We start from the raw sequence: 27,331 nt of genomic DNA, 5'->3' as shown, positions 1-27,331 counted from the left end.
AGTAAAGGGTATTATTATAATAAAGAAGAGACCAGTGAGTGTGTGTGAAGCAGAATAAACTCCCAGCCTACTAAAAATGTTTTATTCTGACAAAAAAAGTCACAATTTTACATTAACAAAAGGAGATAATTTACAGTACAGCAGTGTCCTCTTTGAATGTAAACTGCTGCTACTAAACAGAGAAAACATCACGGCTGCTCTTTAAACACACAAGTAAAGTATAAAAAAGTGCTTTTGTTGTTCAGCCATCCCTCATCACTACAACATCTGTATCCATGTCGTGTTTAAAGTGCGTCACAATTGCACACAGTACGCAATTTATTTTAATAAGACGTTTATCTTCACTTAAGACTTTAATGAAGCATCATTTCTGCACAAGAAGCCACTTAAAATATCAGAAACAAACTCATACATCAACATGTTTACATACATCATGGTTCTCAACTTGTGGGTCGAACTTTTTTCACTAAGTGGTGGCATGAAAACAGAAGAAATCTGATATGATAAATGAGTAGTATTTGGTGTTATGAGAATACATTTTAATTCGACCTCGTGCTTTTATTTTGAAGGGAGTTTATTTAGTCTATGGAGCAGAGATGGGCAACTTTTTGTCATTTTGTGTTTTTCTATAATGTATGTTTTCTGAAGTCATTTTGTGTATTTTCATTGCAGTTTAATGTGTTATTGGTGTCATTTTGTGTGTGTGTGTTTTTTTTTTGCCATTTTGTCTAATGTTGTGTATTTTTATGTAATGTATGTTTTTTTTGGAGTCATTTTGTACGGTGGCTAGGAAGTGTCAGGTGAATGCATTTACAGAAACGAACACAAATGCAAACAGGTCACAACACAAATGCAAACCGGCCACAACGGAAGTGTTTCCGACTGACCGGTATTACAGTTGGACAGTCGGACGGGTATTATGATATGATAGCCTGATGTGAAAAATATAAGAGTATCCTAATCAACTTTCACTTACTTTCATACGCGTTTCGATGTCTTCTTCTTGTTCTTAACTGTTCTGGTGGGTTAAAAACATCCGCCAGAAACGTGTCCGTCTGTAATACCGGTCCGTCGAAAACACTTCCGTTGCGAAAACCCAGTGGCCGGGAAGTGTCAGGTGAATGCATTTAAAGAAATGAACACAAATGCAAAAAGGTCACAACACGAATGCAAAATGGCCACAACGGAAGTATTTCCGTGTTGCCATTTTGTGTGTTTTTGTGTCATTTTATGTGTTCTAAAATATATGTTTTATATTAGCCATGTTGTGTAATTTTTTGGTAGTTTTGTGTGTTATTGGAGTAATCTTGTGTGTTTTTGTTGCCACTGTGTTTTATTTTTATTTTTGATAATTCTATAGTTCTATACTTGTAGTTATGATGAAAATGTGTAATTTTTGTTTCACTTTTTGAAGCTTTTGAATGAAAGCTTTGTGCACTTTGAGTAAAACACACAAAATAACATTTTGCTCTATAGCATCCCCGCCTACTGGAATTATAAAGACTAGACTTTATAGATTAATTTAAATTACACATCAGCATACACACATCTTTCTTTATCATGTTAGGTTCAAATTGTCACATCTTGGACTTTAATGTAATTTAAATTTTGAACATTTTTGTGGTTTTTGGTCGTGGTTTGCTCAAAGAAACTTGTGAAAACCATGAATCAACAAAGATTTAATCTGCCCCATTTTAACATTTCAGTGTAGAACCATTGATCTAATGAACACATGGGACTGAAACAAAGGAGGAAATGTAGACACTGGGGACAAACGTTGACATCAGAAGTTTAAAAATACAGTTTTTGGATTTTTCTAAGGGATGAAATGTGTGCGATGTGTTATACAATCGTCTCTCTCAGGTTTGCGTCTATGGGAAAGAGTTGCTGGTTCGGGGCAGAATGTAACAAAACCTCGTTGGTGATTTCTACGGGGACAACGATGAGGTTTGGATTCTGGAGCCGGTCTGAAGCAGCGCTCTCCAGTTCCGCTGCGAGGTCCACGTTACTCCCGTAGAGAACTCCCAACTTGTCCGCGAGCAATCCTTCTCTCTCGGGCGGATCGTCGGTATATCCATCCGTCTTTTTGGCACGTTGCAGAAAAGCAGCGTGTCGTACGCAGCGCCTCAGAAGGTGAGCACGGTACGCTCGCTGAATGACCTCCGCAGCGCTCTGCTCTTCTTTGTGGCGTACGGTCGTCGTGATCGGCGCAAAGGAATCAGAGGTCGGGTTGCTCAGGATGAACTTGGCCTCGATGCTTTCCCGCATCGCTGCCATCTCCACGGTGTCCCCGAGCACCATCTGAGTGACCGCCAACAGCACGTCCAGGCAGTGGATCCTGTCCCCAATGACCAGCGGCAGGTCCATCTCGATCAAACGGAGGCGGTTGGGTTTGGCGATTTTCAGCGGTTCCTGCAAGGTGTCGCAAAAGTCCGAGAGTCGTCCGTACTCAATGAACTGCGTGCCATCAATGTCGAATTTTTCCCAAGTCTCGTTGAACATCTCGAAGTCGTCCTCGCACAGCGCATCTCCGCTCTCCTCCTGAGCCGCGTTGAAGTTCTCCAAGATGATGGCGATGTACATGTTGACCACCACCAAGAAGGAGACGATGATGTAGCTGCAGAAGAATATCATGCCCATGCTGGGACTCCCACAGTTCCCTCTCACGTCCGTGCCCGGATGCTCAAAGTCGGGATCGCAGTCCGGTGGCTCGCGGTTCAGCATGGGGAGCAAAAGCCCGTCCCAGCCAGCCGAAGTCGTGATCTCAAACAAGCAGATGATGCTGCCGCCGAACGTCTCGAAGTTGAAGATGTCGTCAATCCCAGCGCCCTTTTTCACGTAGGCAAAGTTGGACATGCCGAATATTGAGAAGATGAACATGATGAGGAAGAGCAGGAGGCCGATGTTGAACAGGGCGGGGAGGGACATCATGAGGGCAAAGAGAAGCGTTCGGATGCCTTTGGCTCCTTTGATCAGACGCAGAATCCTCCCAATCCTGGCCAATCGGATCACTCTGAACAGAGTTGGAGACACAAAGTACTTCTCGATCAGGTCTGAGAGCATCGTGCCTGAAACGGGGAGAGAAGAGTTCAACTATGAATGGGAATGGGATTTGGTACTTTTTTAGGTAACTAAGCTTTGGCACTAGCGATAGCACCAAACAAAAACTCAGTTATTCTGGCCGAAAAGGGGAAACCGAGAGACCCTTTGACTATTATAAGAAATAAATATGGTAAATTGAAACATTTTGAGATTTCATTATTTACTATTTATTAATAAAAGTACCGAAAATTGGTATAGTTGAGTACCGATACTGATTATCGGTTCAAATGTGAAATCCATCCCTAAGTTCAACACTTTGCACTTAGGGACACATTGCAACCTTTGTTCCACTTGTTCTCAGAAACCCACCAGCAATCGACAAGATGACCACGATGAAGTCGAAGATATTCCACCCGTTGGTGAAGAAGTACTGACGCAGGGCGATGAGTTTCAGCACGCACTCGCTGGTGAAGATGGCGATGAACGCCACATTGATTTTGAAGAGGAAATCCTCCTTCTCTGCGCTCTGGTCGTCTGTCTCCACCATCATGGTCACCATGTTGAGGCAGATGAGGACCATAATGAAGATGTCGAAGAACTGTTGGCTGATGAAGTCGAACACCAGGCCCTGGATCAGGTTCTAAGGGTCAGACGGAGCAGTGCGTTGGGTAGGGAGGCACATTCACCCTTTCACACACACATTCACATACCAATGGTGATGCAAGAAGCGAAATCCTTTTTGGTCGGGATGTTTGATACAAACTTTTTACCACTATACAATATTGTCCAACAGGAAAGTTACAATTTCCGATATTTACCGACACCGATAAATACAAAATACATAGTTATATGTCGCCATTGAAATAACAGGTAGAGTTGGGCATCGTTTGAATTTGAACGATTCTGGTTCCGATTCTGATTCCTCATTTTGATTCCAATTCCTAACGATTGCCGATTCCAATTCTTTTAATAAGCAATTGTACAATTTATGTAATGTATACAATGTATATTCTATGTATATACTGTAAATATATATATATATATACACCACCATACCGAGGTCAAACAATATCACATTTTAGGGCAAATATCATCCGATAACATCGCCCATCTCTACTTAGAGGGCTTTTTCGCGCTATTTTTGACGCAACAAGTCCTTTTAGAGCAGCTAGGTGGAGAAAAGTCTGAGGATTCTATTTTTAATGTATAAAACTGTTCAAAAAAGGTACTTGCACATATTTTGTTTATTGATGACAATACATAAACACATTTTATGTTATAGACATGACCAATACAGGCACTTCTGCTTACTTACTTTCTCATAAGATATCATTTAGATATCCTTTTTGTTTCATATCGTCGACACCCAGCGTCAGTTTTTGTTACACATTTAGTTACCTACAGTATACTCGATAGAATGACAGAATGAGATGAAATGATCTGAATGAAGCTCATACCGTGGGACGAGGAATGGGTTTCTGAGGCTTCTTAGAGCCCAGTTTCTTCATGGCTTCGTAGTACTTTTTCTGCTCCTCAGTCATAAAGATGTCTTTGTCTCCAAAGTGCAGAAACAAAAGAGTCAAACTGTTATTTTAGAAGTTAACAGTGTTACTCAAGCCAAATGACAGACAGATCAACATAAAGACGATTTGGAAGGAGCAGATGCAATAAAAAACCCTTTAAACACACACAACATGTTGGATAGGTTTTTAAAAAACAGAGGTGTGACACTTATCTTCTTCTTCTGTTGGTTGAAATTGTCAATGATCACACCGATGAAGAGGTTGAGGGTGAAGAAGGAGCCAAAGATGATGAAGATGACAAAGTAAATGTACATGTATAGGTTGATCTCATACGACGGCTGCTCTTCCACCTAAAAACGTAGAGAAAACATCATTGCCGACGCTCGCTGATTGTTTCGTTGTTAATTATTAAACATTAAACATGAGAACATCTCGACCACTAGGGGAATAAAAAGATATTTAGGAAAGTAACGGTGTGTGATAGTTGGATAAATCACCTCTCGTGAGTCAACAGCAGCATACATGATGTCCATCCAGCCTTTGAAGGTTGCCTGCAATCACAGACGGATTTAATTCAAACTGAACATGCAGGATTTTTAATGAACTTTGATAATGTACAGAACAAAATTGTTTAAAATGTAAAGTGCAAAATATTATGACAAATAAAAGTCAAAAAGGTACTTAAATCAATGTGCTTTACGTATATGGAGACATCGGACACTTAAAAATAAATTAAAAAAAGATATTTAATAAAAAATAAAGCTATGATTCAAAATTATAAATAAATGAATAATATTTTTTTAATTAATTAATTGATTAATTATTTAATTAATATATTCATTAAAATAATAATGTAAAAAATATGACAATAATTTATGAAGTTAAAAATAAAACTATGATTAAAAAATGTTAATAAATGACTACTATAAAAATAAATAATACATGTAAAATTATATGATTAGAAATTATAAACAAATACATAGGATTAAAAATTGTGTTTAAAAAAATTAAAACGTGATTAAAAATTACAAACAAATGAATAAGAATTGAAAAAAAGAATTCAATATTATATGTATATATTAGTTAAAATAGGAAATTGGTTAATATAATTTAATGTAAAAAACAATATGGCAATAGTATATGAAGTTATAGGCAAATATGTTCTGCTCTTAATAAAAATCTGATCAATTAAGGCCTGTATTGGAGATCCATGAAGGGGGGAAAACTTGCAAATATCGATGTCAGTTGATGTTGGAATGAGTGTGAAGTAAGTCTTGTAAGTAATTTCTAACTAAATCAATGTTACTAAGGAAGGACATACAGATTGAGAGAAAAGCTGATTCCATTATCCTCACCACTTGGAGCAGAGACAGATACCCCAATCCCACGTTATCATAGTTGACCTTGACGTTGACCCATCGCGCCTCCTGCGTGGCCTCCTGGAGGGCCAGGCAGTCGCTGCGATTGTTGACCTCGCTGAGCGGGAAAAGCTCCTCTGTGGTGGTGTTGATGCAGCGGTAAAACTTCCCCGCGAATAGGTTCACTCCCATGATGCTGAAGATGAGCCAGAAGATTAGACACACCAGCAGCACGTTGAAGATGGACGGAATGGCCCCGACCAACGCGTTCACCACCACCTGAGCACCAGAGAGGATGACAGGGAAGGAATGTGGGATTATTACACAGAAAGGAAGAGTGTTTTGGGCCAAATATCACTGAAACACATACCTTATTAATCTCTGTTACAGCAGCCGTATGCATAAACGTAAAGAGATCAGTACATAGGTTAAACTAGTATTAAATACTGATGTATCTCACATGTGGCTTTGTGGGTGAATATCAGCCATTAAACAACAATCAAACTCTAAATCTCCTCACTGATGAATAACATTTGATTTAACAAAGCACTTCATAATAATATAACCAACATTAACATACTCTAAATAAGATGTTCAGGCACCAAAGTTCTTTATTTGTGGAAATTATTTATTATATATAAATATTGTCTTGCCACTTTAGGCACTCCGTACTTTCCACTCCGTACTTTCCAAACTTACCCTCATTCCTTCGAATCGCGACAGCGCTCGAAGGGGCCTCAAAGCCCTGAGAGTCCTCAGAGATTTGATGGGCCCGAGGTCGGAGAAGCCCATCCAGTTAGCGACTAAGCTAATCAGTGAGATCTGTGGCAGAACGGAGACATTTCCTATTCAAGTGTTACCTCAGACTTTAACTGCTGTGAGAGAGAAGCATCTCGGTGACGAGGCGGCGTCAACACTTACATCCACGATGAAGAAGTCCAACCAGCACCAAGCGCTGGTGAAGTAGGTCTTGAAGCCATACGCGACCCACTTCAGGAGCATCTCAATGATGAATACGTAGGTGAAGACCTTGTCGGCAAACTCCAGAATTATTTTGATGGTTCGACGTCTTTCGATGTAAATGTCCTCGAACGCCTGCGAAAAGATGAGCGTGTGTTATCTCACTGGGAACTAATTCATTTTTAGCTTAGCATTTATCAATAGTAAAGGCAAGGAGGTCATACAACTAACTGTAAGTTTCACAATAACAATTTTTAAGTGTTTACTTTGAAATTAGTCCCAAACATGGACATGGAAATTCACATGACATTAAAAATTGTTAACTCATAATTACCTTAATGCAATAAAATATTATGTTAAGGTTTCATTTATTCAGACACCTGTTTTTCAGGACATTTACTTTGATCTTCTGACATGTTTTGTTCAGGTGCGTCTGCTGATCCCTTTGATGTTTCCTTGACTTCTGCATAACAATTTCAGCACAAGTTCTTTTTGTCTTCGATTTGAATGACAATTACTCAAAATAATGACTATTATTTACATACGAGGCTGTCCAATGGTAATTTGATTCAGACTAGTTTTTTTTTTCACTGTTTATGCCGTTTATACTGCTTTTATTTATTTTGCTTTTTTCAAAATTTTTTAGCCTATTTCAGTAATTTGCTCTACATTCTTTAATACAGATTTCAGCACATGTATCCTTAATTTAGTTAGAAATGTGGTTTTTAAATTAAATGTTGAATATTTAGTGTCATTGGTTGCACAGAACGTTATTGGGTTTTTCAAATCTGGCAAATTTGGGAATGCTGATCGCTCTGATGTGTCCTTGACTTCTGCCTAATAATTCCAGCAAGTTCTCTTTGTCTTCTTTTTGAATAGTATGTGTTTATAAACACTAAAGTCCAATCCAATCAAATTCAGAGGTTGTCACGCTGAAAAATGGGTCACTGACCCGTTTTTAATGGGCTGCAGGTATTTGTGTAAAATAAATAAATAAAAGGAAATAAAACTGAAAAGAATTTTGCTTTAATTTTAAACAGCACACGTGTTGTTGGACTGTTGCTCACCAGAGCGCCGCTGCTGAGCAGGATCATGAAGATGATGAACGTCTCAAACCAGTCGTGCTCGACGATGATGAAGCAGGCCTTACGCAAGTTCCACCATTTCTTGCCTCGGCCTTGTATGACGTCCACAGTGAGCCACGGCCAGCGTCTCACACATTCTGAGCAAAAAGGTTCAAAATTACGCCCACGGTTGAAAACATCTTGTGCTGGCTTTTATTATCCTGGTTAGTCTTAATAATAATACATTTTATTTAGAATGCACTTTACATTTGTAACAAATCTCAAAGTGCATCAATGGGTGCATAGGAATAAAAACAAGTTTAAAAGTATAAAACTGAAAGTAAGCCTTACAGTATTAAAAACAATTAAAAGCTATTAAGTCCAACAGGAGGTGGTAATGTGTGTGTATTGGTGGCACCGTCGGTGAAGCAGGCCTCCGGCTCCATGGGGTCTAGCTCTTCTATCTCCTCCTCTTCCTCCAGTTCCGGCTCTGGTGGTTTGTAGTCCACGGTGCTGCACACGGACTCGTCGCCGTCTGATAGAGCACCTTTTAGCTAGTCATTGAAACAAAAACAAAAACACGCTTACAAAGCTATCGTCTCTAATTATTGTACCGTCTCTGTTTTTTCCACAGATGTACTTACTCTGGGATGTTTCCAGATTTCCCCAATGCCATCCCATTCTGTCTGAAACACAATGGGAGGTAAATGATGACAGAAGTAAATACTTTCACAACCATACATACAGAGGTTTAAATGATAGTTTAATATTCAGCATTTTATTGCTCTGTACCGGCAGAATATGGAAAGCTGTTTGAATATTAGTCTAACATCAGTGACATCAACCATAGTTAAGCTCTACTTTTGCAAAAGTGTCACCAACGTAAAGTTATCATCAAGTAATGCATTTTTATTTTGAATTTAATAGCACTTACGGTAAAACAGGAAGTTTATTTTGAAAGGACCTGTATGGCTGTAACAAACGTAAAATGATGGTAACCGCGAAGGAAACGATGCAGAAAGCAAACCAGGAAAAGATGCTGAAAGATGAACTGGGAGAGCAAAATAAAGGCTTTAGCTACAAGGTATGTTTATTACATATAAAAGACCATATAAATGTGTTTGGTTGCTTTTGAGCATGTACAACAGAGACATGATAAGCTAAGTTTGGTTGTATTGAAAGGGCTAAGCTAACGTTTCATCTAGCTTAGGTTGGTTTAGCTGGCTAGTGTTACCAAGAAAAGTCAAAATTAAAAGTGTTTACTATTGCATGAATACACTTTCCTAGTGAAATAAAAAGTGTCACGAGTAGTACTACTAATAAGCGTGATTTGCTAATAAGTGGGCGGGGAAAAGAAAATCTCGGCTTGCCATTGGTCTTCGAACATATTCTAACCAATCAGGGAGCTGGATTTGGATTTAAACCATCCTACTTCATTTCCATTATGTCTAATAAGGCTACTAGTTGATTTATTTTTTGCTTTATTAATACTACTAGTAGACTAATAAACAGCTAGTATTACTAGGGAGATTTTGAGTGTAATAGTAGTACTAGTAAACAAGGGCATCAAACTCTTTTTAGTTCAGGGGCCAAATATGGAGCAGTTTGATATCAAGTGGGCCACAGTTTTTATGTGGGAAAACAAATGATTTCAACATTATTGTGTCATAGTTTGCACTTCTAATTATACACAAAATACAAAATATGTAAGAAACTGACAATATCCAAGCAATAAATGACATATTTCAGTCCCAACAGGATCTTCACTTTAAATTTCCTAGATTTTGTGACCACTTTTCATTTAATTAAGGGAAATATTATGTCATAATTTTGGGAAAATTGTAGGAAATTTGTAAAAATTTCGAGATTTTTCAACTGTTTAACAAAACAATGACTACAATCATGCGATATAAGCACTGGGAAAACGATGAGCCTCTGCAAATATTGTGGAGTTTCATTTACACAATGATTCTTGTTTTCGCTGTCATTTTTACTTTCTCCTTCAGGCCAAATTACTCCAAAGGGCCGGATTTGGTCCCGGGCCTTGAGTTTGACATGTGTTAAGGGTTTTTTGTGCACTAGAGCACAAGTAGATCTTATGAGTAAGGCAACCTTATCTACTAGTAAACAATTTTGAGGTTCTATAAGTGCTAGTAAAGCTTTTAGTTTTTACATATTTTAGGTTTACTACAACTAGTAAGACAAAATTGTCTTCTATTAGAGGACTTTATAGTAATAAGGTGAGGTAATGTCTATGTTAGTAGAGAATGACAGATTTTTCTTACTGTGAGCTGTTGTTGGTCGTCTCTGTCCGTCAATTCCTCATCCTCATCATCCTCATCATCCTCATCATCCTCATCATCTTCATCATCTTCATCCAGGTTCTCAAAGTCTGACTCTCCCTGAGCGATGGGCACGCTGACACTGATGTCTCCATCCACATACTCCACCTTCCCGTCGGCCAGTTTCAGAGTCAGGTTGAAATGGTTCATCTCTGTTTGCTCTGCTTTGTGGTCTCCATCGTCCACTGAGTCCTGATTGGTCCTCCTGGGTCGCAGCGATAGGAGGGCGAAGGCTTTCAGCCGATGGATGCCACGAGTGATCCGACCGATGGCGATCTGAAGATTGTTCATCTCACCGTCATCGTCTCCAGTAGAGAGGTTGTCTCCACTGAACGAGCTGAGCAGCAACGCCAGGAACAGGTTCAATACCTGAGGGTAATAATGATAATATTAATATTAACAATAAGTTAACAATAATAATAATAGTAATGATAATGAACAGGTCCAATACCTGAGACACACAGAGGATAATAATAATAATAATAATAATAATAATAATAATAATGAACAGGTTCAATATCTGAATACCATGGAGAATATTAATAATGATGATACAGTATAATAAAAATAATAAACTGGTTCAATACCTTAGTGATCTAGACAATTTAATTATTATTATTATACAAATTATCATTTTTCTTAAAATGTTAATAAAATAAATACAAATTAATGAAAATAAAAACTGTGTTAAAATGTGTTATTTATGTTTTGGGTTTTTTTGACAGCTAAAACTGAAAAGTCAGCAAGTTTGTTAACTTGGAATTTATTTATTTGATTAAAATATAGAAATCTGAATAATAATAAAATAATGATATGAGTAATGTTAAAATGAATAAATTTTGCCTAGCAGGTAGTGTAAACGTAATCAAATATTATTAAAAAAGTAATATAATTATACAAATAATTGGAAATAATTATTACAAAAATGTGTAGAAGAAAGAAAATAAAAATAATGAATAGATTTCATCATATTAAATTGAGTTAAATAAGAGTTTTGATAAAATATTAAAAGTACCAACATTAAACTATTAAGGAATTTCAGATTAATGCAAGATAATCATATTTTTCTTAACTATTTATGTGGTAAATCACTTCCATAAATCATATAACATCACAAAAAAAGCTGAATAACAAACTAACTGTCACGAGAAATGAGTGCCAGTTCCTATTCATCATGTAGCGTGTGTTAAAGCTGCACAGCTGAGATCTCAGATTCACATCACATATCACATCGGTCATCAGTAAATATTGAGTCGCGGCGTGCATTGCTATCTTTAGCGTCCTCGACGACGAGCAGATCATGTGACCTGAGAGGCTGCTGACGGAGGTGGAGCTGTGAATGAGTGGAGGAGTGTTTATTATTGGTGAGATGAGAAGAAAGTGTAACACACACCGCTTAGCCACAACATTATGAGCACTGACAGGTGAGGTGAAGCCCATCTGATTATCTCTTTATCACGGCGGCCGTTAGTGAGCCGCACACAGTGGGACACCCGTGCACATGCATGCACTGAAAGGTGATGAAAGGAGGGAGGAAAGAGTGGAAAGTGGAAGAATCTGAAGATCTTTAGGTGTGCTGTAGTGGTCTGTATCCATCACTGAGAAACACCCAAATCGAAATCAAAGACTATATCAGTAGCTGTGTTTCCATTCCAGTTTTTGGGAAAATAAAATAAGTTTTTCTAAAGTATAATCGCACTTTGAGCGTGTTTCCATTAAAGGGTGTTTTGGAGCCTAGTAACTCCCATGAAATCTCATCCTGTGAGACTTCTCTGCAGGACGATGGACGCTCCAAACCTCCTTAAAACACTCTGCATTCCTTTGTTGTTTGCTGTCTAATATGGCAGTAATTATTTTTAAGTATAATGCTAAGAAATGTATGAGTCTCCTCTTCTGTCCACACATATCGCGGCATGTTTTCTCAAGTATAAGTGGTCATGTGACATGTAATTGTGGAAAAAGTGTTTCCATAGCACTTTTGCAATACATTTCAATATCGAAACGTCTGAAAAACCTCCTCATGAAAGCGTAAAAAGTTGTTAGCGATATTTGAGTGTTTTTTGAAATTCAGGTGTTTTCATTACCAGTTTTAATTGCACTACTTAGATTTTTCACATTTCCAAAGGTAATGGAAACGCAGCTAATGGTTCTCAAACTTGTTTTGTTGCACCCCCCTTTGAAGAATGAAACATTTTAGCCCCTTATGGCAACAAAATTTCAATAAAATGGGTTAAAAAAAGTAGCCTTTTTTGGAAAAAGGTAAACATTTGTTACTATTCTTCTTCAAAACAAACAGAAACCACATAAAATGTGCAATCACATACTTTAGAACAGTAATGAAGTTCTCTTAGTGCAAAGCAAAATATACAACTGTTCTCGTGCCCCCCTGTGCAACACCAAAATCCGACCACCTTAGTGTTTCTGGTTCGATGAGGTTAAAGGCATCCGATGGTTGCCATGGTAGCGTAGACGTCCCTGTTTTAGACTGCTTTCACACTGATTTAGTCCCGGACTCAGTCCTAATGGGTGGAGGACAGCTGATAATTTAAACACCTTGGTTTGGCTCGGTTTGCGTTCAAAGCGCAACTTCTGGTCCGTTCCAAACAGCCTGTGGTGCAGTTACATGAGCTAACCAGTTGAGGGTGCCGACACTTGAGTAGAGACTTCTCTAGGCAGAAAAACAGAAACCTGAAGAAGAATGTTCTCATCTATGGGTCAAAGTGAGCACTTAATAGTGCTCAGAAACTTCTTCCTTCTCTGTTTGCTCTTTACCAACATTCAACAATAGAGCAGCAACAAGTTGGCGTGTTTTTGGTGGTTTTAAAGCCTTGTTTTGTGCCGTCGCTGGCTGTCCCACCATCGCGCGCACTCCACGTCATCGCTGATACGTCCTGTGTTTGATCTGCTCCAAAAGGCGGTTGTGTTCGTGGTACTCCTAATCACTCTAGACTTCCATTGGAAACGCTCCGAGACCGACAGAAATAATTGGTCTACAATTTTTCTGTTTGATCTGCTCTAGACTTCATTTGCATCTTCACACTAACCAAATGAGGCGGACTATCAGAGCAAACAAATACCAGAGTGTTTTAACCACTGTAGAATACGTTGGTGTGAATACACCCTTAAAATGTCTTCCTTGTTCAGCAAAAGGCATGCGTGGATCTGTGGTAAGTATCGTATTTCACTCACCACTAGATTCCCGATGACCATCACCATCATGAAGACAACCAGACACATTCCGGCTCCGGCCACCTCCATGCAGTCCCACATGGTCTCGATCCACTCGCCGCACAGGATGCGAAACACAATTAGGAAGGAGTGGAAGAAGTCGTTCATGTGCCAGCGCGGCAGCTCGCACTCCGTGGAGATCTTGCACACACAGTCCTTGTAGCTCTTTCCGAACAGCTGCATCCCCACCACTGCAAAGATGAAGACGATGATGGCCAGCACCAACGTCAGGTTTCCCAGAGCTCCCACCGAGTTCCCGATGATCTTTATCAGCATGTTGAGGGTGGGCCAGGATTTGGCCAGTTTGAAAACACGAAGCTGTCTCCAACACGGCACAGAAACAAGTGAATACAGACACTAGCGGACCACGATGGACACCAACCAATGAGTGTGTCTCACCAGACGGAACGACCTGAGGACGGACAGGCCCTGGACGTTTGCCAGTCCCAGCTCCACCAGACTGAGGGTGACGATGATGCTGTCGAAGATGTTCCAGCCGACTTGGAAGTAGTAGTAGGGATCACTGGCGATGAGCTTGAAGACCATTTCTGCAGTGAAGATCCCAGTGAACACCTAAAAAGGGGAATGGTGTCCTGCCAGTTCACATTTAGGAGGTCAAAATAGCTTCAGGGCTGTGATTAGAATTGTATCAGTGACTTGCGCTCAGGAGCTGAAGAACTGAAAAAACATAAATGATACAATAAATGATGTAGACATTAGTCCACTGATCTACTTATTCTACTACGCAAACTTTCAACAATTTCAATGATTACTACATTTGCCCTGTTGCAGCTTGGAATGAACAATCCTTCACAAACTCTGCTGCCTGCTATGAATTTAGAGCGACTTGCAGGTTCTCTGTATGTCGCCAACATATGGTTTATGAAGGCATAACTTTAATGCCCAACATCATTTTGTGTGTTTTTAAGTCATTTTTTCTATTTTTCTTGAAGTTTGTTAAACGTTTTGTGGCCACTTTGTGTGTTTTGGGGTCATTTTGTGTGTTTTTGTTGTCATTTTGTGTGTATTGCCACAAAGTGGCAATTTGTATTTATTTTTCTGTCATTTTATGTGTGATTTAGACTATATATAATAAGTGTGCAACGTGTTTAGCCTCAATGATTGATCATAAAATGAACAAACCCAGGCAGTACTCTTGCCTCCTGTAGGGGCCGCGCTGCTCATGACCCCAAACATTCTTCTGAGCAGCTGTGATCTTAGTCCATAGTTACTGAAGTGAACCTCACCGCACGTCACTGAAATGTAAGGCATCAACATATTCACCAGGTTCCCCACGGAGAGCATGTGGTTAAACTGGGGGGTCATGGGGTAATGCTCCATGGCCATGAAGAGTGTGTTCAGCACAATGCAGATGGTGATGGCCAAATCCACAAAGGGGTCCATCACCACAATATAGACCCGCTTTTTGAACGCCACCCAGGGCAGACAGCAGTCCCACTTCAGGAAGGTGTCGGCGAACTTGTACCAGCCAGGGGGGCACGGCCTCTGAGCCTCCTCCAACTCTAGATGGAGCCCGGCAGAAAGAAAAACATCAATTTAGTTGAAAAATCAACAGAGCTTTACCTCGAGGGTGTCAAACATATTTTAGTTTAAGGGCCAAACACGCACATCTCATTCTGTGTGTGTGTTAATATTGATTTAATTAGATTGTTGGTTATTTGTGGTTGACTGTTGTTGACCTTTTGTGTTAGCTAGACTGCAGCTGGACCTAAACAAAGCTCGTGGCCTTGAATAAACAAGCCTCCAATATTACCAGCTAAATAATGTGAAGCAGCCTCTTCTTCACATTAGAGCATCTGACGCTAAGCCTCGTACCACTTCACACCTCCTGAAATCTACACTTCCTCTCCCTGAAATAGACGCTAGATTGTGTTTGCTTCTGAGTTAACTCAAATAAAGACTAAGAATACCCAGGCTATACGTGAGCAGTCTACATCCCTATTTCTGTCCACACTGTACCTTCCACTGCAGCTGCGGTGAGGACCGTCACAGCACTCCCAGTCCTTCGGGTCAGACCTGGTTCGTCCAGATGTAGCATGCTGTGCACGGAGCCAAACGACTTTTCTCTGAGCTCGAAATCCAGCGCAGACTGAGAAATGTACAAGGAAAATGAAAAGTGTTCTTAAATGTTTCCAACTTCAAATCATTTTATTCTTAAATCCTTCATTTATTTTTAAGGCACTTTAATTCTCACTGGGAGGCGGTCGCTAGATGCCTTCAAGGAACTAAGAATGTTTAATTAGCCCATTTTTGCAAATTTTTTATCCTTTTTCTGCAACTACACCAAACTTGCCATATTTTAACCTATTTTCATCACTTTTTCTTGCTATGTTTTTGCTCTTTTTAAGGTATTTTTGCTACGTTACTTCCATTCCTGCCACTATTTCATCAAATTCTTCTTAAATATTGCAAAATTTCACTAAATGGTTCTTTAATGTGATGGAGCAATCAAGGTATTTATTCAATTTCTGATCACATATATATTTTATTGACTTTCTAACGACACACCTGGTCCATGGTTGGCGCCCTGATCATCAGACGTGGAACAATGCGTCCATTGCAGTCCTTTAGGACCTCATCACGTCCGAGGCTGCGTTCTTCATCCACATGTTCGTACGCAGAGTGACGACTCAACGACTTGGCGGACGTTAGCGTTGCTTGGCTTCCGAGAGCGTGAGCCTGTCACACAAATGGACCATTACTTGGGCCATTTCTTTTGGTACACATGTAAAATTAAATGTACTTTTTATTTTTTGAGTCATTCACCTGCTCTTGATTTTTGAGTTGCGCGAGGAGTCGCTGAAACTCTTCTTCTTTCTCTATAGCCTCTCGCCGACTGGCCTCATTCTGCTCATCATATGCCATGGCCACCACAGCCAGGATCAGGTTGATGAGGTAGAACGAGCCCAGGAAGATAATCACCACAAAGAACAGCATGTAGGTCTTCCCGGCCGCTCGCAGGACCTGAGTCGGGGGCAGAAAAGAAGCTGCGAGAACTAAGGATAGGTTTTAAATGGAACACCTCCTCCGATGTGACAGATGACGGGAGTGCCAACCAGCTGGAAAAGGTTCTCCCAGTAGTCCTGAGTCATTAGCCTGAAGAGGGCAAGGAAAGCCCAGCCGAAGGAGTCGAAGCTGGTGTAGCCAAAGTTTGGGTTCCTCCCGACTTTCATGCACGTGAATCCTTCAGGGCACTTTCTATCAACACGGAAACCAAGTCAACAACAACAACATGTCTGGCAGCCTGAAAACCATCACTACCATCTGAAATTCCCTAAAGCCACTGAGGTTTTCTAATGATGATTTATTTAATTCATTAACCATCATTGGTAAAATTTCATAAATTCATATCTCAGTTTGTAGCTGACCAATCTTTATAAAAGGTTCATAAGGATCAGATCCAGATTTCGCATTCAATCGAGATTTTCCGAAAAAAAAATGGCGGTATCCAGATAACTGCCAAAATCTGGCAAAGGGGAGAGTTTGCGCTCTGTGAAAGCTCTTGTTATAATTGTGTAACAATGACACTCAATCTGGAAAGAAAAAAATAAACTATAATCCTGTAAACTCAAGCAATAATACCAAAAAAGAGAAAGGACTGTGTCCATTAAATGTTTAAAAGAGAGTAGGAAGTAACTAAGTAATGAAGGACTTAAACATTCCTAGAATCTCTTCAAAACAACAAAAAAAACACAATATTATCTTCAAGTATGGTAGCATACAACAATGCACTCACATCAAGTTAATTCACTTCCGACTCAGGCTGTACTTTCCTTGTCTTTGTGTTTTGGAGAATACTAGACCTCCTCTATATCTTTCTAAAATGTTTGATGTTCATACATAATTTGAGTTCTTTGGTTGTCCTAGTTGTACGAATTGTGCTGTCCGCTAAGATTGTTTCATACCAGTCTTTCTGTAAACATCACTGGGGGGGTTCATTCCTGACTGTTTTTTCAGTAAAACTTACAGGGAAGGCATTGGTCTTTAATTGACTAAAAGCAGCTAATAGAGGTCAATAATACATACCCAGCGTCAGAGCTGTTTCCACAAAGAAGAGCGTCGGGGCTGCCCTCCAGAAAATAGTGATTTTCTACAATCATTACAGAAACAGAGTAAAATCCTCTCCAATCTGTACAATAATCTGTTTAGAGTCCAGCCTTACCATCATTTTCAATATATTCTCTAAAGTCGAAGGTGCTGTTGGAATACGTCGTATTGTCGACACCAAAGGTCTCGTTGAACAGAGAGGTGGCGTTTAAAGTGTTAAACGTTTCATTGGTTTGGATCGGCCATAGCACACACTTGTGTCGCAGGTTTCCCATGAAGAGCTGAAGGCCGACGAGGGCGAAGACGGCAAGGGCGAAGACGGTCAGGATCATGACGTCCACCATCTTCTTCACAGACTGGATCAAAGCGGCCACGATGGTTTTCAAACCTGACGGGGACATGGGGGGGGGGGGGGTGGGGGGGACTCATGTTAATTTGGAATCACTGAAATGAATCGTGTTTGAATTTCAGGTCAAACTATACCAGGAATCACAGTGATTGTCTTCAGGGCTCGCAGCACACGGAACGTCCTGAGGGCCGACACGTTACCGAGGTCGACGAACTCAGTCAGGTATCTGAACACAGACATAAAAGTTTATTAAAAAAATGATATAAAGATAATTAACTTTATAGAATTTTAATATTTCATGATTTTTTTGTGAAAATGCACTTGTTTTTAGTGATATTGGGTCGCAATGCCATTCCAGGTGACTATCTTTGTTTTAATGGGTAAAAAGCAATTTATTTTATGTTGTTAAACAAAATGAAAACGTTTTCAAGAAGAAAACCCCAACCTATTTGACTCGACTAAGCTCTAAAGCTCTCAATCAAACCCAGCCTCTTAAAAAACAAGTCTGAGGCTTCAAGCTAAAAATCAAACAACCCCTTTTCAAAACAAAAAGCATCTTTTCTTGTCTTCCATTAGTTTTTGGAGTCTTTTGGAAATAGGGCTCTTGTTTTGAAGTTAACCGGACGTTTTGTCAGTAGCACAATGGAGGGTCTCCAAAAATCTCTGAAATGTCGGAATTAAATGCTAATACGTGAGTTTTATAGATCAAATGAGCACATGTTGATATTCTACTTGGTCATTTTCTCACTTAAAATGCTTTCAGAACTTTCAAAGGTGGAGAATCAACCGAGATATTGAGCCTCAGTGTGCTTCAGGTTTTTGTCGTAAACTCGGAAGTATACTTCAGTTGGAACGCTCATCATCCCAATCATCCTTATAATATATAGCAAACAGTATATACTCGTTGAGGTTGTGATGTATAGTATGGAATGTGTGTGTGTGTGTGTGTGTGTGTGAGACATTTCCAAAGCAGCCTGAGTGTTAAAGTGACACATCCTTAAATACTCACGCCATGCTGATCACCATGAAATCCAGCCAATTCCATGCATCTCGAAGGAATGTAAAAGATCCAACACAGAAGCCTCTGGACAATACTTTGACGGTTGCCTCAAAGGTATAAATGCCAGTGAAAACATACCTGGGGAGACATCAGGATAAGGATTTATTAAAAAAAAAAGGGAAGTTGACAGAGGAATTATGGAAAAGCTGGAGTGAAATACTCACTCGACTGTTTTACTCCACGCTGGTGGGTTGCTCATCGTCATGAATACACAGTTTGACAGGATAGTAATCATGATGAACATGCTGAATAATTTATGTCCGGATTAAGGAAACCAATGAGGACTTGGAGTTTGAGCTGCACAGCATATCTGAGATGTGTTGTTAAATCATTATGTCATGGTTTAACTATTGCAGCTTTAATAAGGAATAATTAAAATCAGGTAAAACTCAACAAATCTGTACACAACAATAAATCATGTAAAAATCAACAGTAACCAAAGTTCATTGAATCGAATATTGAAAATAAATATGTTTTCATGTTGAAAGAAAAAAAAAAGGATATGAATGTATGAGAATTTTTATGGCTCCTCGTCGAAGCATGTGAAACGGGCTCAGAATGTAGCAGGCTGGCTCAGCATTAAACCTGTAGATCGTGTTTCCTTTGCTGATCACGATGAATGTCTGAAACACACCAAGAGGAAGTTCAGGAGTCGTTATTAAGAGACGCAGAGCAGACGTTAAATACACGACACGAAAAATCCCGTCACTAATGTTTTATGCACAGAATGAATGCAGTGGAGCAGCCCAGGATTAACAAACAGCAGGGCCACAAAACTGGGATCTGATTTTAAAATCACATGATCAGCATTTAAAACAATGACCAAACAGCATTAACACAGGACAGAACAAAGAGTGTGCGTGTTCTTGTGTTTTGTGTCTTCTCCTTGACATTTTGTGCATTTTTGTTGTTTTTGGAGTCATGTTGAGTACTTTTCTGTCATTTTGTCTTTTTATGTTAAACATTTTTTGTCTTGTTTAAAATTTGTAAGTCGAGTGTTTCGTGTTTGTTCTGTTGTCTGGAGTTTTTTTTGTAGTCATTTCATTTTGTTGTTCGATGATTTTGAGTGGTCATTTTGTGTCCCTGGAGTCATTTTGTGAAAGTTATGTGCGTATTTAAAATCATTGTGTGTATTTTCCTGTTATTTTGGATATTTGTATGTTCTTGGAGCCATTTTGTGTATTTTTGTTCATGTTTTGTGCATTTAGAGTCATTTTATGCATGTTACTGTGATCTTGGGCATCTTTGTTGACATTTGTAATTTTTTGGTGTTATTTTGTGTGTTTTTGTTCATCTTTTTTTGTGCTTTGAGTCATTTTGTGTATTTTTTTTTATCTCAGGCATTTTTTTGACATTTGTATGTCCTTGGTGTCATTTTGTGTAACTTTTTTTTAATACTTTGTGCGTTAAGAGTTATTTTGTGTATATTTGTTCATGTTTTGTGCATTTAGAGTCTTTTTGTGTATTTTTGTTATCTTCTTGACATTTTGAGTTATTTTTTGTGCGTTAATGATGTCATTTTCAATATTCTTCTGTTATTTTGGTTTATTTGTGTGGTATTAAGTTAATGTTCACATTTCACATATAAAAAGCTCGATCTGTAACACCTACATTCTTAAATTAATGTTTAAATAAATGTCATGAGGTTTCTGATTAATTGAGTGTGTTAAAGCACACATCTGTGGGATCAGACTGACTTTCTGTGTTTTGTAGAAGGGGTCCAGGTCCTCCAGAGGTGTGTTCAGGAAGTCTGGCGGTGGGTCCCCGTAGATGAGAGGCAGATTCTTTCCCGCCTCCAGATCAGCGTGGGGGCTCATTGGCTCCTCCTCCTGCTCATGATGGCCTTCAGCTTCTGCCGCCTTTTTCTTGCTTTCCTCCTCCTTCAGCCTCTCGATCTGCACCAGTGAGTCCCGGGTGAAGTGCCTGAACGCGTGGGTGCCTGGGGGAGGGAGCAGCAGCGCCATCTTTGCATCGCGAAGGGATTCCACCACTCCGGGGTTACGCGAGTAGAGCTGGAGAGATAATGATGAGTAGCTGGCAAAGAAATCCACTTAAATTGTATCAAATGTAAATACAGCGGGATAAAATAATTTCAGACTTTGACCCTGAACAGCCAGCATCGCTACACGCTAAGCTAACCAAAACGTTTAGTCTACAATACATGGAATGCAAAGAAGACTTTTTAACATTCTGGACTGTCATTCGTTAAAGTTTTTGTCAAACATTTGCACAAATAATGATCTGAAAGGAGCTTTTTTTTAATAATTTACACTCATTGAAACTCAATCATTTATTAGAGAAAACTTATTTACAGTAAATGAGAGTAAATATAAACTAGCTAATCAAGATGATCTGGCTTTCATTTGGGTTTGGATACTTTTTGTGTCGAGCAGATGAGCTTGGGATTTTCCCTCCATCCTGCAGAGACCTCACTCCTGTCGCATACATCAGATTACTCATTAGTTTAGCAGGCGCTCTGAGTGACTTTCAAGTACCGGTGGTGTTCACTTATGTTCTTTGATGTGTCTGCCATCAGGAACATGATGAATGTTAAGACAGGCAATAATAATATTAATCATATCGGATAAAATATTTTTTTCATGTTATATATATTTTTTATTATTAATAAATTGTTTACTTCCCCCATTTCATCTTTTTTGTTTTAAGTCATTTTATGTCTTCTTTCTTTACTCTGATTTTGTTCCCCTCCTCATTATTTTCATTTTTGTCTTTTTTCTTTAACTTTTTTACAATTCAGATTTTTAAATTGTTAAAATTTTAAATATCCTTAAAGTTTTTTGTTTTTTTTAATGTTTTTACAATTTTAAATGTTTTGTATATCATTTCTTTTTTTAGGTGATTATTTTGTTTAGAAATTAAAAAAAATGTAAAAATCTTTACATTTTCTCATTTTTGTCTTTGCTTTTTGTTTGAATTGTTTGGATATTTTAAATCTCTCTAAAAAAAAAAATGTAATATCCTTATTCAAATTTTTAACGTTTCTTTACATTTCTTGTTGATTTGTTGAAAAGTTGATTTCATATTGTTGAGTTAAGTCACCATGGAGGAGTTTTCTCTCAACCTAAAGCAGAAAAACACATTCAAACTGAACTAAATCTGATTATAAATGTAAACAGCCAAAACATTAGTAATCACATTTTCTATAAATATAATTTTAGAAAGTAGATGCATTGGAGGAAAATGACATCTTTTGAATAATAAAACATATTAGAAGTCAATTCACTATACTGGCATCTGCATTTTAGATATACAAATACAAAGCCAACATTTTCATATGAAAATGTGTAAACAATAAGAACAAAAGCTCCTAATCACTACATGGATGCCTCTTATAAACATGAAGCTCTGCATTAACACACTCGACACACACACACACACACACACACACATGGATACGATAACAGCTCAGCTGCTGCAGGTTGTCACTGCGCAGCGTAGAGTTACAAGAAGCCCGATGACTCTGCTCATTCCTTCAAGTCATGTCGCTCTGATAAGAAGGAAAGCACGCCAACTTATTGGATACGAGGCCAACAGGCCTCCATCTCTGCAGCCTTACCCACATGTTAAAAACCAGTACTGTCCTTTTCCATCCACACTGCACACGACTCAAAATGAACACAAACCTAACCCAACACAGATCAGAAGGCAATGATTCCCCTTTGATTTCCAGTTTCTCACGAGGAGGAAGGCGTCCTAATTATGTTACATCACACCGATGCTTTGTCAAAAGGCTTTTACAAGAAAAACTGATTAACCCCCCCACAGAGCAACAAGTGAGACGTTTTGGCAACATGTAGCAGTGAAACCCTCTTAATAAACTCTCCTCCACTCAGTAACCTTTTCTAATGAGCAATTTCAACATTAATGGCCAGAAGTTTGTACTTTACATAACATGTAAATGGTACATAAAGTATGTAAAGAATCAAAAATATCCAGGCAATAAGTGACAGATATCAGTCCCTGCAGGATTATGTGAAACAATTTCAGGAAAATTTAGTTCTTTGAACTATTTCAGATATAAAATGACTACAGTCGTGTGATAAATGCATGGGAGAATTTTTGATCCTTCAAATATTGTTGAGTTTCATTTAATGTGTGTATTTAGAAGGGCTGAGATATCTACAACTGAAATATTTGGCAATTTAGACAATAATTTGTTTTTTCTGTGTTTTTAACTTTCTCCTGCAGGCCGAATTGGATGGTCTAAGGGCCAGATTTGGCCCCCAAGCCTTGAGTTTGACACTTGCTGTAGGATAACTCAGGGAAAACAGCAGGTTTATCCTCCCTAGGAAACAGCCAAGCTAAGAGGTGTGATAATGTAGTCTATTCATGGAACTTCATTCCATGTTGTGACGCAGAGATGGGTGACTTTTCTCACAGCAGGGCCAAAAATGTGATTTATCTGATATGAGGGTCACATGATCAACATTCATGTCAGAATAATCACCAATCTGAGCATTAATAGATGATAGAAAAAAGGGTTTTTGTTTTTTTTTTTGAGTAATTTTGTGTATTTTTGTTGCCAACTTGCGTATTTTAATGTCATTTCATGTATTTCGCTTCTCATTTAGTGTAATGTTTTTGACGTTTTGTCTATTTTTAAGTTAATATTGCATATTCCTGAAGTGATCTGGTGTGTTTTGAGAGTCATTTTGATTATTTTAATTGTCTTTTGTGTATTTTCTAAAGTTTTGTATGTATTTATAGATACATTTTGTGTATTTTTGGAATCATGTTATTTACGTTTTGTACTGTATATTTTTCTGTTTTAATTATTTATTTATTTATAATTCATCTTGTGTGTTTTTGGAGTAATTTTGATTATTTGATTTGTCTTTTGTGCATTTTTTGATGATTTTTTATGTCTTTATAGATTCATTTTGTGTCTATTTGTTGCTGTTTTGTATATTTTGCTTTATTTTTGTACATTTTCCTGTTATTTTTGTGGATATATTTGGAGCCATCTTGTGTGTTTTTGGAGTCATTTTTATTATTTCAGTTGTCATCTTTGTATTTAGTGGTAATGTTGTATGTTTGCATGGATTCATTTTGTGTGTTGTGTCTTGTTGCCATGTGAGTTCATGATGGAAGATGGTGTGAAGTCATGTGTCGTTAAAAGTCTAACTAGATTTATTATAGGCAAAGTTTGAAAGGAAATGATTGGATTCTTGTTCTTTTGAGCAAATGAAGTGTTTGATCGTCTTCTGACAGTTAATGTTTTTATGTTGCGCCTGTGTGGACACTGGCTTTTATTCACACATGCTGTGAAGTCTGCTGTGTTTTCTCACAAGGTCAAAGCGCTATGGTTTTACTCTGTGACGACGTCACCCTTCAGTTAACCTCAAACCTCCAACTCAGCAGGGAGTCGTGTTTACACAGGCCGTCCCCGCTGCTGCTGCTTCCAACCGTTTGATTGTGAGTGACAGACGAACAACTCTGTTAGTTCATTAGTGAAGGAGTTAGTATTCATGCCACTGTGAGGACCGGACACTTATTCACTGATAGGAGCCAGTGGATCCAAGGCTTTGAACAGACATGGACGATTGGTCGCCCTTGGGCCACAAGAAGCCCCCGGAACACAACAAAAGGGAGCCAACAACAAGGAAATGTCAAAAATGGCCAAAAAACACACAAAATGAAATCAAAACAAAAGATAATTAAAACAAAAATATGCAAAATGACTTACAATGAAATAAATGACCATAAAAACTGACAAAATGACAACAAATATAAACAAAATGAATGTGTCATGAATAAAAAACAATATGACATAAAAACACTCAAAATAACTGTAAAAACAGAAAAAAACAACAACAGATTCAAAACACACAAATCTGACTCGAAAAACACCAAATGACAACAAAATACAAAAAAACTACAAATTACAGAATGACAAAAAATTACAGTAAAATCCAAAAAATGACTGTAAAAACTGACTAAATGACAACAATTATACACAAAATCTGGCTTTATTAGTAAACTTTTGACTTTTATCAGAAAATTATATTTTCAGTTTAATTTCTAAATTTTGACTTTAATCTCATTTTTTTGACTTCATTCTTGATTTGCCGAAAATAATTTTTTCCATCAAAATTGACCCTAATCTACTTCCGTAATATATGATCTTTTGTAGTTGAAATTTACTACAGATTCCTTTCAGAATGACAGAGACTTTATTCGTGCACCATCTAAACCTCGTCATATCATCTCATGGGCCGTATTCAATGTTATGAAAGGGCAGAATTTGGCCTGCAAACCTTGATTTTGACAGATGACCTAAAGTGTAAACACCATTCATAGTTACGCTTACATAACATCATTCAGGAAAAACAAGTGAGAAGTTTGCAGTAGAGAAAAGTTTGACTTGTCTTTGATTGACCCTGTTTCACCTTTGGGACTCGGGGGAAAACACAGAACTCGAGTGAAGCAGGTGCTGCAGCTCAGGCCCCACTTGGTGAAAGAAACTCAAAACCAATACCTTCGGCATCCAAGAACATGTGACGGAACGGAAGACACAAACACAGCGAGGTGAAGGAACACAAGCTTTCTTTTCACTGCCTTCGGCTTGTGTGCAACACGGGAGACTCAAAATACCATCAGACCACAAGCACCTTGACGTAGGAAAGTCTGTCTTAATTACATATTAAATCTAATACTTTGATCCTAAAAAGCAGAATCTGCACCAACCTGAGACTCGTTGACTACTATGACCCCCTGCTTGGTGCATAAAGGTCAACAGGTAACAGTGACCGGTTCCACAGCATCTTATTCATCTGCCATGAAGACAGGAAGCTAAAAATAATCCTGCCCTGAGGAGGGAGGGGGGCATGCTGGGGGTTCAGAAGCTCATTGGAAGTGTCCAGACTAGACACTACAGCGTTGGATTCATTGTGTATAATATTCACCTGGGGAAACATGCTTGTGCACAGTTTTTCACACAAGCTCAAATGTGGATTTTAATGGATTATACAATACAGAGAAGGGATTTCAATAGCTTGCAGTTGGTCAAAGCTCTGACTGTATGACTGTATGTAAAATAAAGTAAATTTTAAGTACTCAGACTGTATTGAAACCCTATACTTATATATGTACCGTGTTACCTTTACACATTAAAAAATTGCAAAAAAGGGACTTTTCAAGCGTAAAAATGAATGTTTCAATACAAAAAGGTGGAAATAATTGCTAAAATAATTGACTTTTTTTTTCTTTTTACTTGAGAAAAAAAAATCTAATATCTTCACATAATATCTAATATTTTTTTTTTTTTTAAAGGCAATTATCTTGCACCAAAATTCAAATAAATACAAATCTGCAGCTGAAGTTATCCAAACATAAAAAATAAAAAAAATTGGAGAGATTGGTCGTCCTCAGGCTACAAAGGGCCCCCGAATCACAACAAAATTAAGCTAAAAACACATTAAACAACAAGGAAAATACACTAAATTGCCATAAAACACACTGAAAATGAAATCAGAACAAATATAATTACAACAAAAATATGTAAAATGACAAAGAAATATACAAAATGATGGTAAAATGCAAATAAATGACTGTAAAAATGGACAAAGTTACAACAAATACACAGAAAAGTACTTAAAAACGCACACATGACTAGAAAACTAGAAAAGACTAGAAAAATGCACAAAATAACTTTTATAACAGAAAAAACGAAAACAGATGTGCACAATATGACTCAAAACTCACAAAATGACCACAAAATACACAAAACTACTAAAATGCATAAAATGACGTAAAAATATACACGTAAATAAACAAATACTGAATGCAAAAAAAAAAAAAAAAAACTTGCAAGTGAAACCTTCCAACCTGCAGGATTCCGTAAAACTTGGCATCGTGAGCCCAGCACACACACACACACACACTGACAGGTGCTTGTTTACCTTAACTGGTCCAACAGATTCCCCCACAGTAATGAAGAAAGTATAGAAGAAGAAAAAAAAAATCCCAGTCCTGAGTGAAATCCTCTCTGGTGTGCGTGTTTCTCTCTCTGACAGCTGCTGCTGACGCACTGAGGATCTGTGAGTGCTGAAACCGGAGCACGTCCAGGTGAAGGAACGGACCAGTGAAGGGACGCTGGTTCCCAACTGGGCTGTAAATAAATTATCAATTGAACACATTCTCATACAGCATTCAGCAGTTTGAGCCTGAAATACAAAAAAAAAAAAAAAAGTTACTAAAATTATGAGATGGTGCCTTTTTACATTCACTTTGCTTTAATTAGTTTAGCTATAGGCCCTTTGTAAACATTGTGAGGTATTTTGTTGGGCGGGGCTTAGCCTGGAGGCAAAACCACAA

At 38.3% G+C, this 27,331-nt stretch overlaps 1 protein-coding gene across 5 annotated transcripts; it reads right to left on the bottom strand.

Annotated features, from left to right (window-relative positions):
* Positions 1-1,228: 1,228 nt before the first annotated feature.
* scn4aa (sodium channel, voltage-gated, type IV, alpha, a) lies at positions 1,229-27,174 on the bottom strand. 5 transcript variants are annotated; one of them, XM_028476866.1, is made up of 27 exons: positions 26,917-27,174; positions 20,692-21,006; positions 19,499-19,617; positions 19,159-19,248; positions 18,944-19,072; positions 18,069-18,160; positions 17,701-17,973; positions 17,565-17,628; positions 16,595-16,736; positions 16,305-16,502; positions 16,047-16,217; positions 15,498-15,627; positions 14,802-15,040; positions 13,917-14,090; positions 13,479-13,835; positions 10,233-10,658; positions 8,592-8,633; positions 8,366-8,501; positions 7,951-8,105; positions 6,845-7,018; positions 6,623-6,745; positions 5,921-6,202; positions 5,063-5,116; positions 4,778-4,915; positions 4,500-4,604; positions 3,412-3,682; positions 1,229-3,068 (listed from the first exon to the last, which is right to left on the bottom strand). In XM_028476866.1, the coding sequence occupies exons 1-27, from the start codon at positions 27,157-27,159 to the stop codon at positions 1,843-1,845; spliced, it is 5,868 nt and encodes a 1,955-aa protein (XP_028332667.1). In that variant the 5' UTR covers positions 27,160-27,174; the 3' UTR covers positions 1,229-1,842. The 5 variants fall into 5 exon arrangements, with proteins under 5 accessions (XP_028332667.1, XP_028332668.1, XP_028332669.1 ...); XM_028476867.1 differs by lacking the exons at positions 20,692-21,006; positions 26,917-27,174 and having other exon boundaries at positions 19,159-19,252; positions 19,499-19,597; XM_028476868.1 differs by lacking the exons at positions 18,069-18,160; positions 18,944-19,072; positions 19,159-19,248; ... (1 more) ...; positions 20,692-21,006; positions 26,917-27,174 and having other exon boundaries at positions 16,595-16,732; positions 17,701-17,768.
* Between the last annotated feature and the right edge of the window lie 157 nt (positions 27,175-27,331).

The sequence above is a fragment of the Gouania willdenowi genome, chromosome 19 (genome assembly GCF_900634775.1).
Source record: "Gouania willdenowi chromosome 19, fGouWil2.1, whole genome shotgun sequence".
Taxonomy (NCBI): domain Eukaryota; kingdom Metazoa; phylum Chordata; class Actinopteri; order Blenniiformes; family Gobiesocidae; genus Gouania; species Gouania willdenowi.
This window is presented reverse-complemented; position numbering and strand designations above follow the sequence as displayed.

What these genes read in the sequence shown, in the direction of transcription:
- scn4aa (XM_028476866.1), bottom strand. Translation starts at nt 27,159, where the DNA reads ATGAGAATGTGTTCAATTGATAATTTATTTACAGCCCAGTTGGGAACC. An exon ending in ATAAAAATTCTCATACATTC is followed by an intron (nt 19,249 to 19,498) that starts ATATCCTTTTTT and finishes ATCCGGACATAA; the next exon opens with ATTATTCAGCATGTTCATCA. An exon ending in GGAAACAGCTCTGACGCTGG is followed by an intron (nt 16,737 to 17,564) that starts GTATGTATTATT and finishes CCGTGTTGATAG; the next exon opens with AAAGTGCCCTGAAGGATTCA.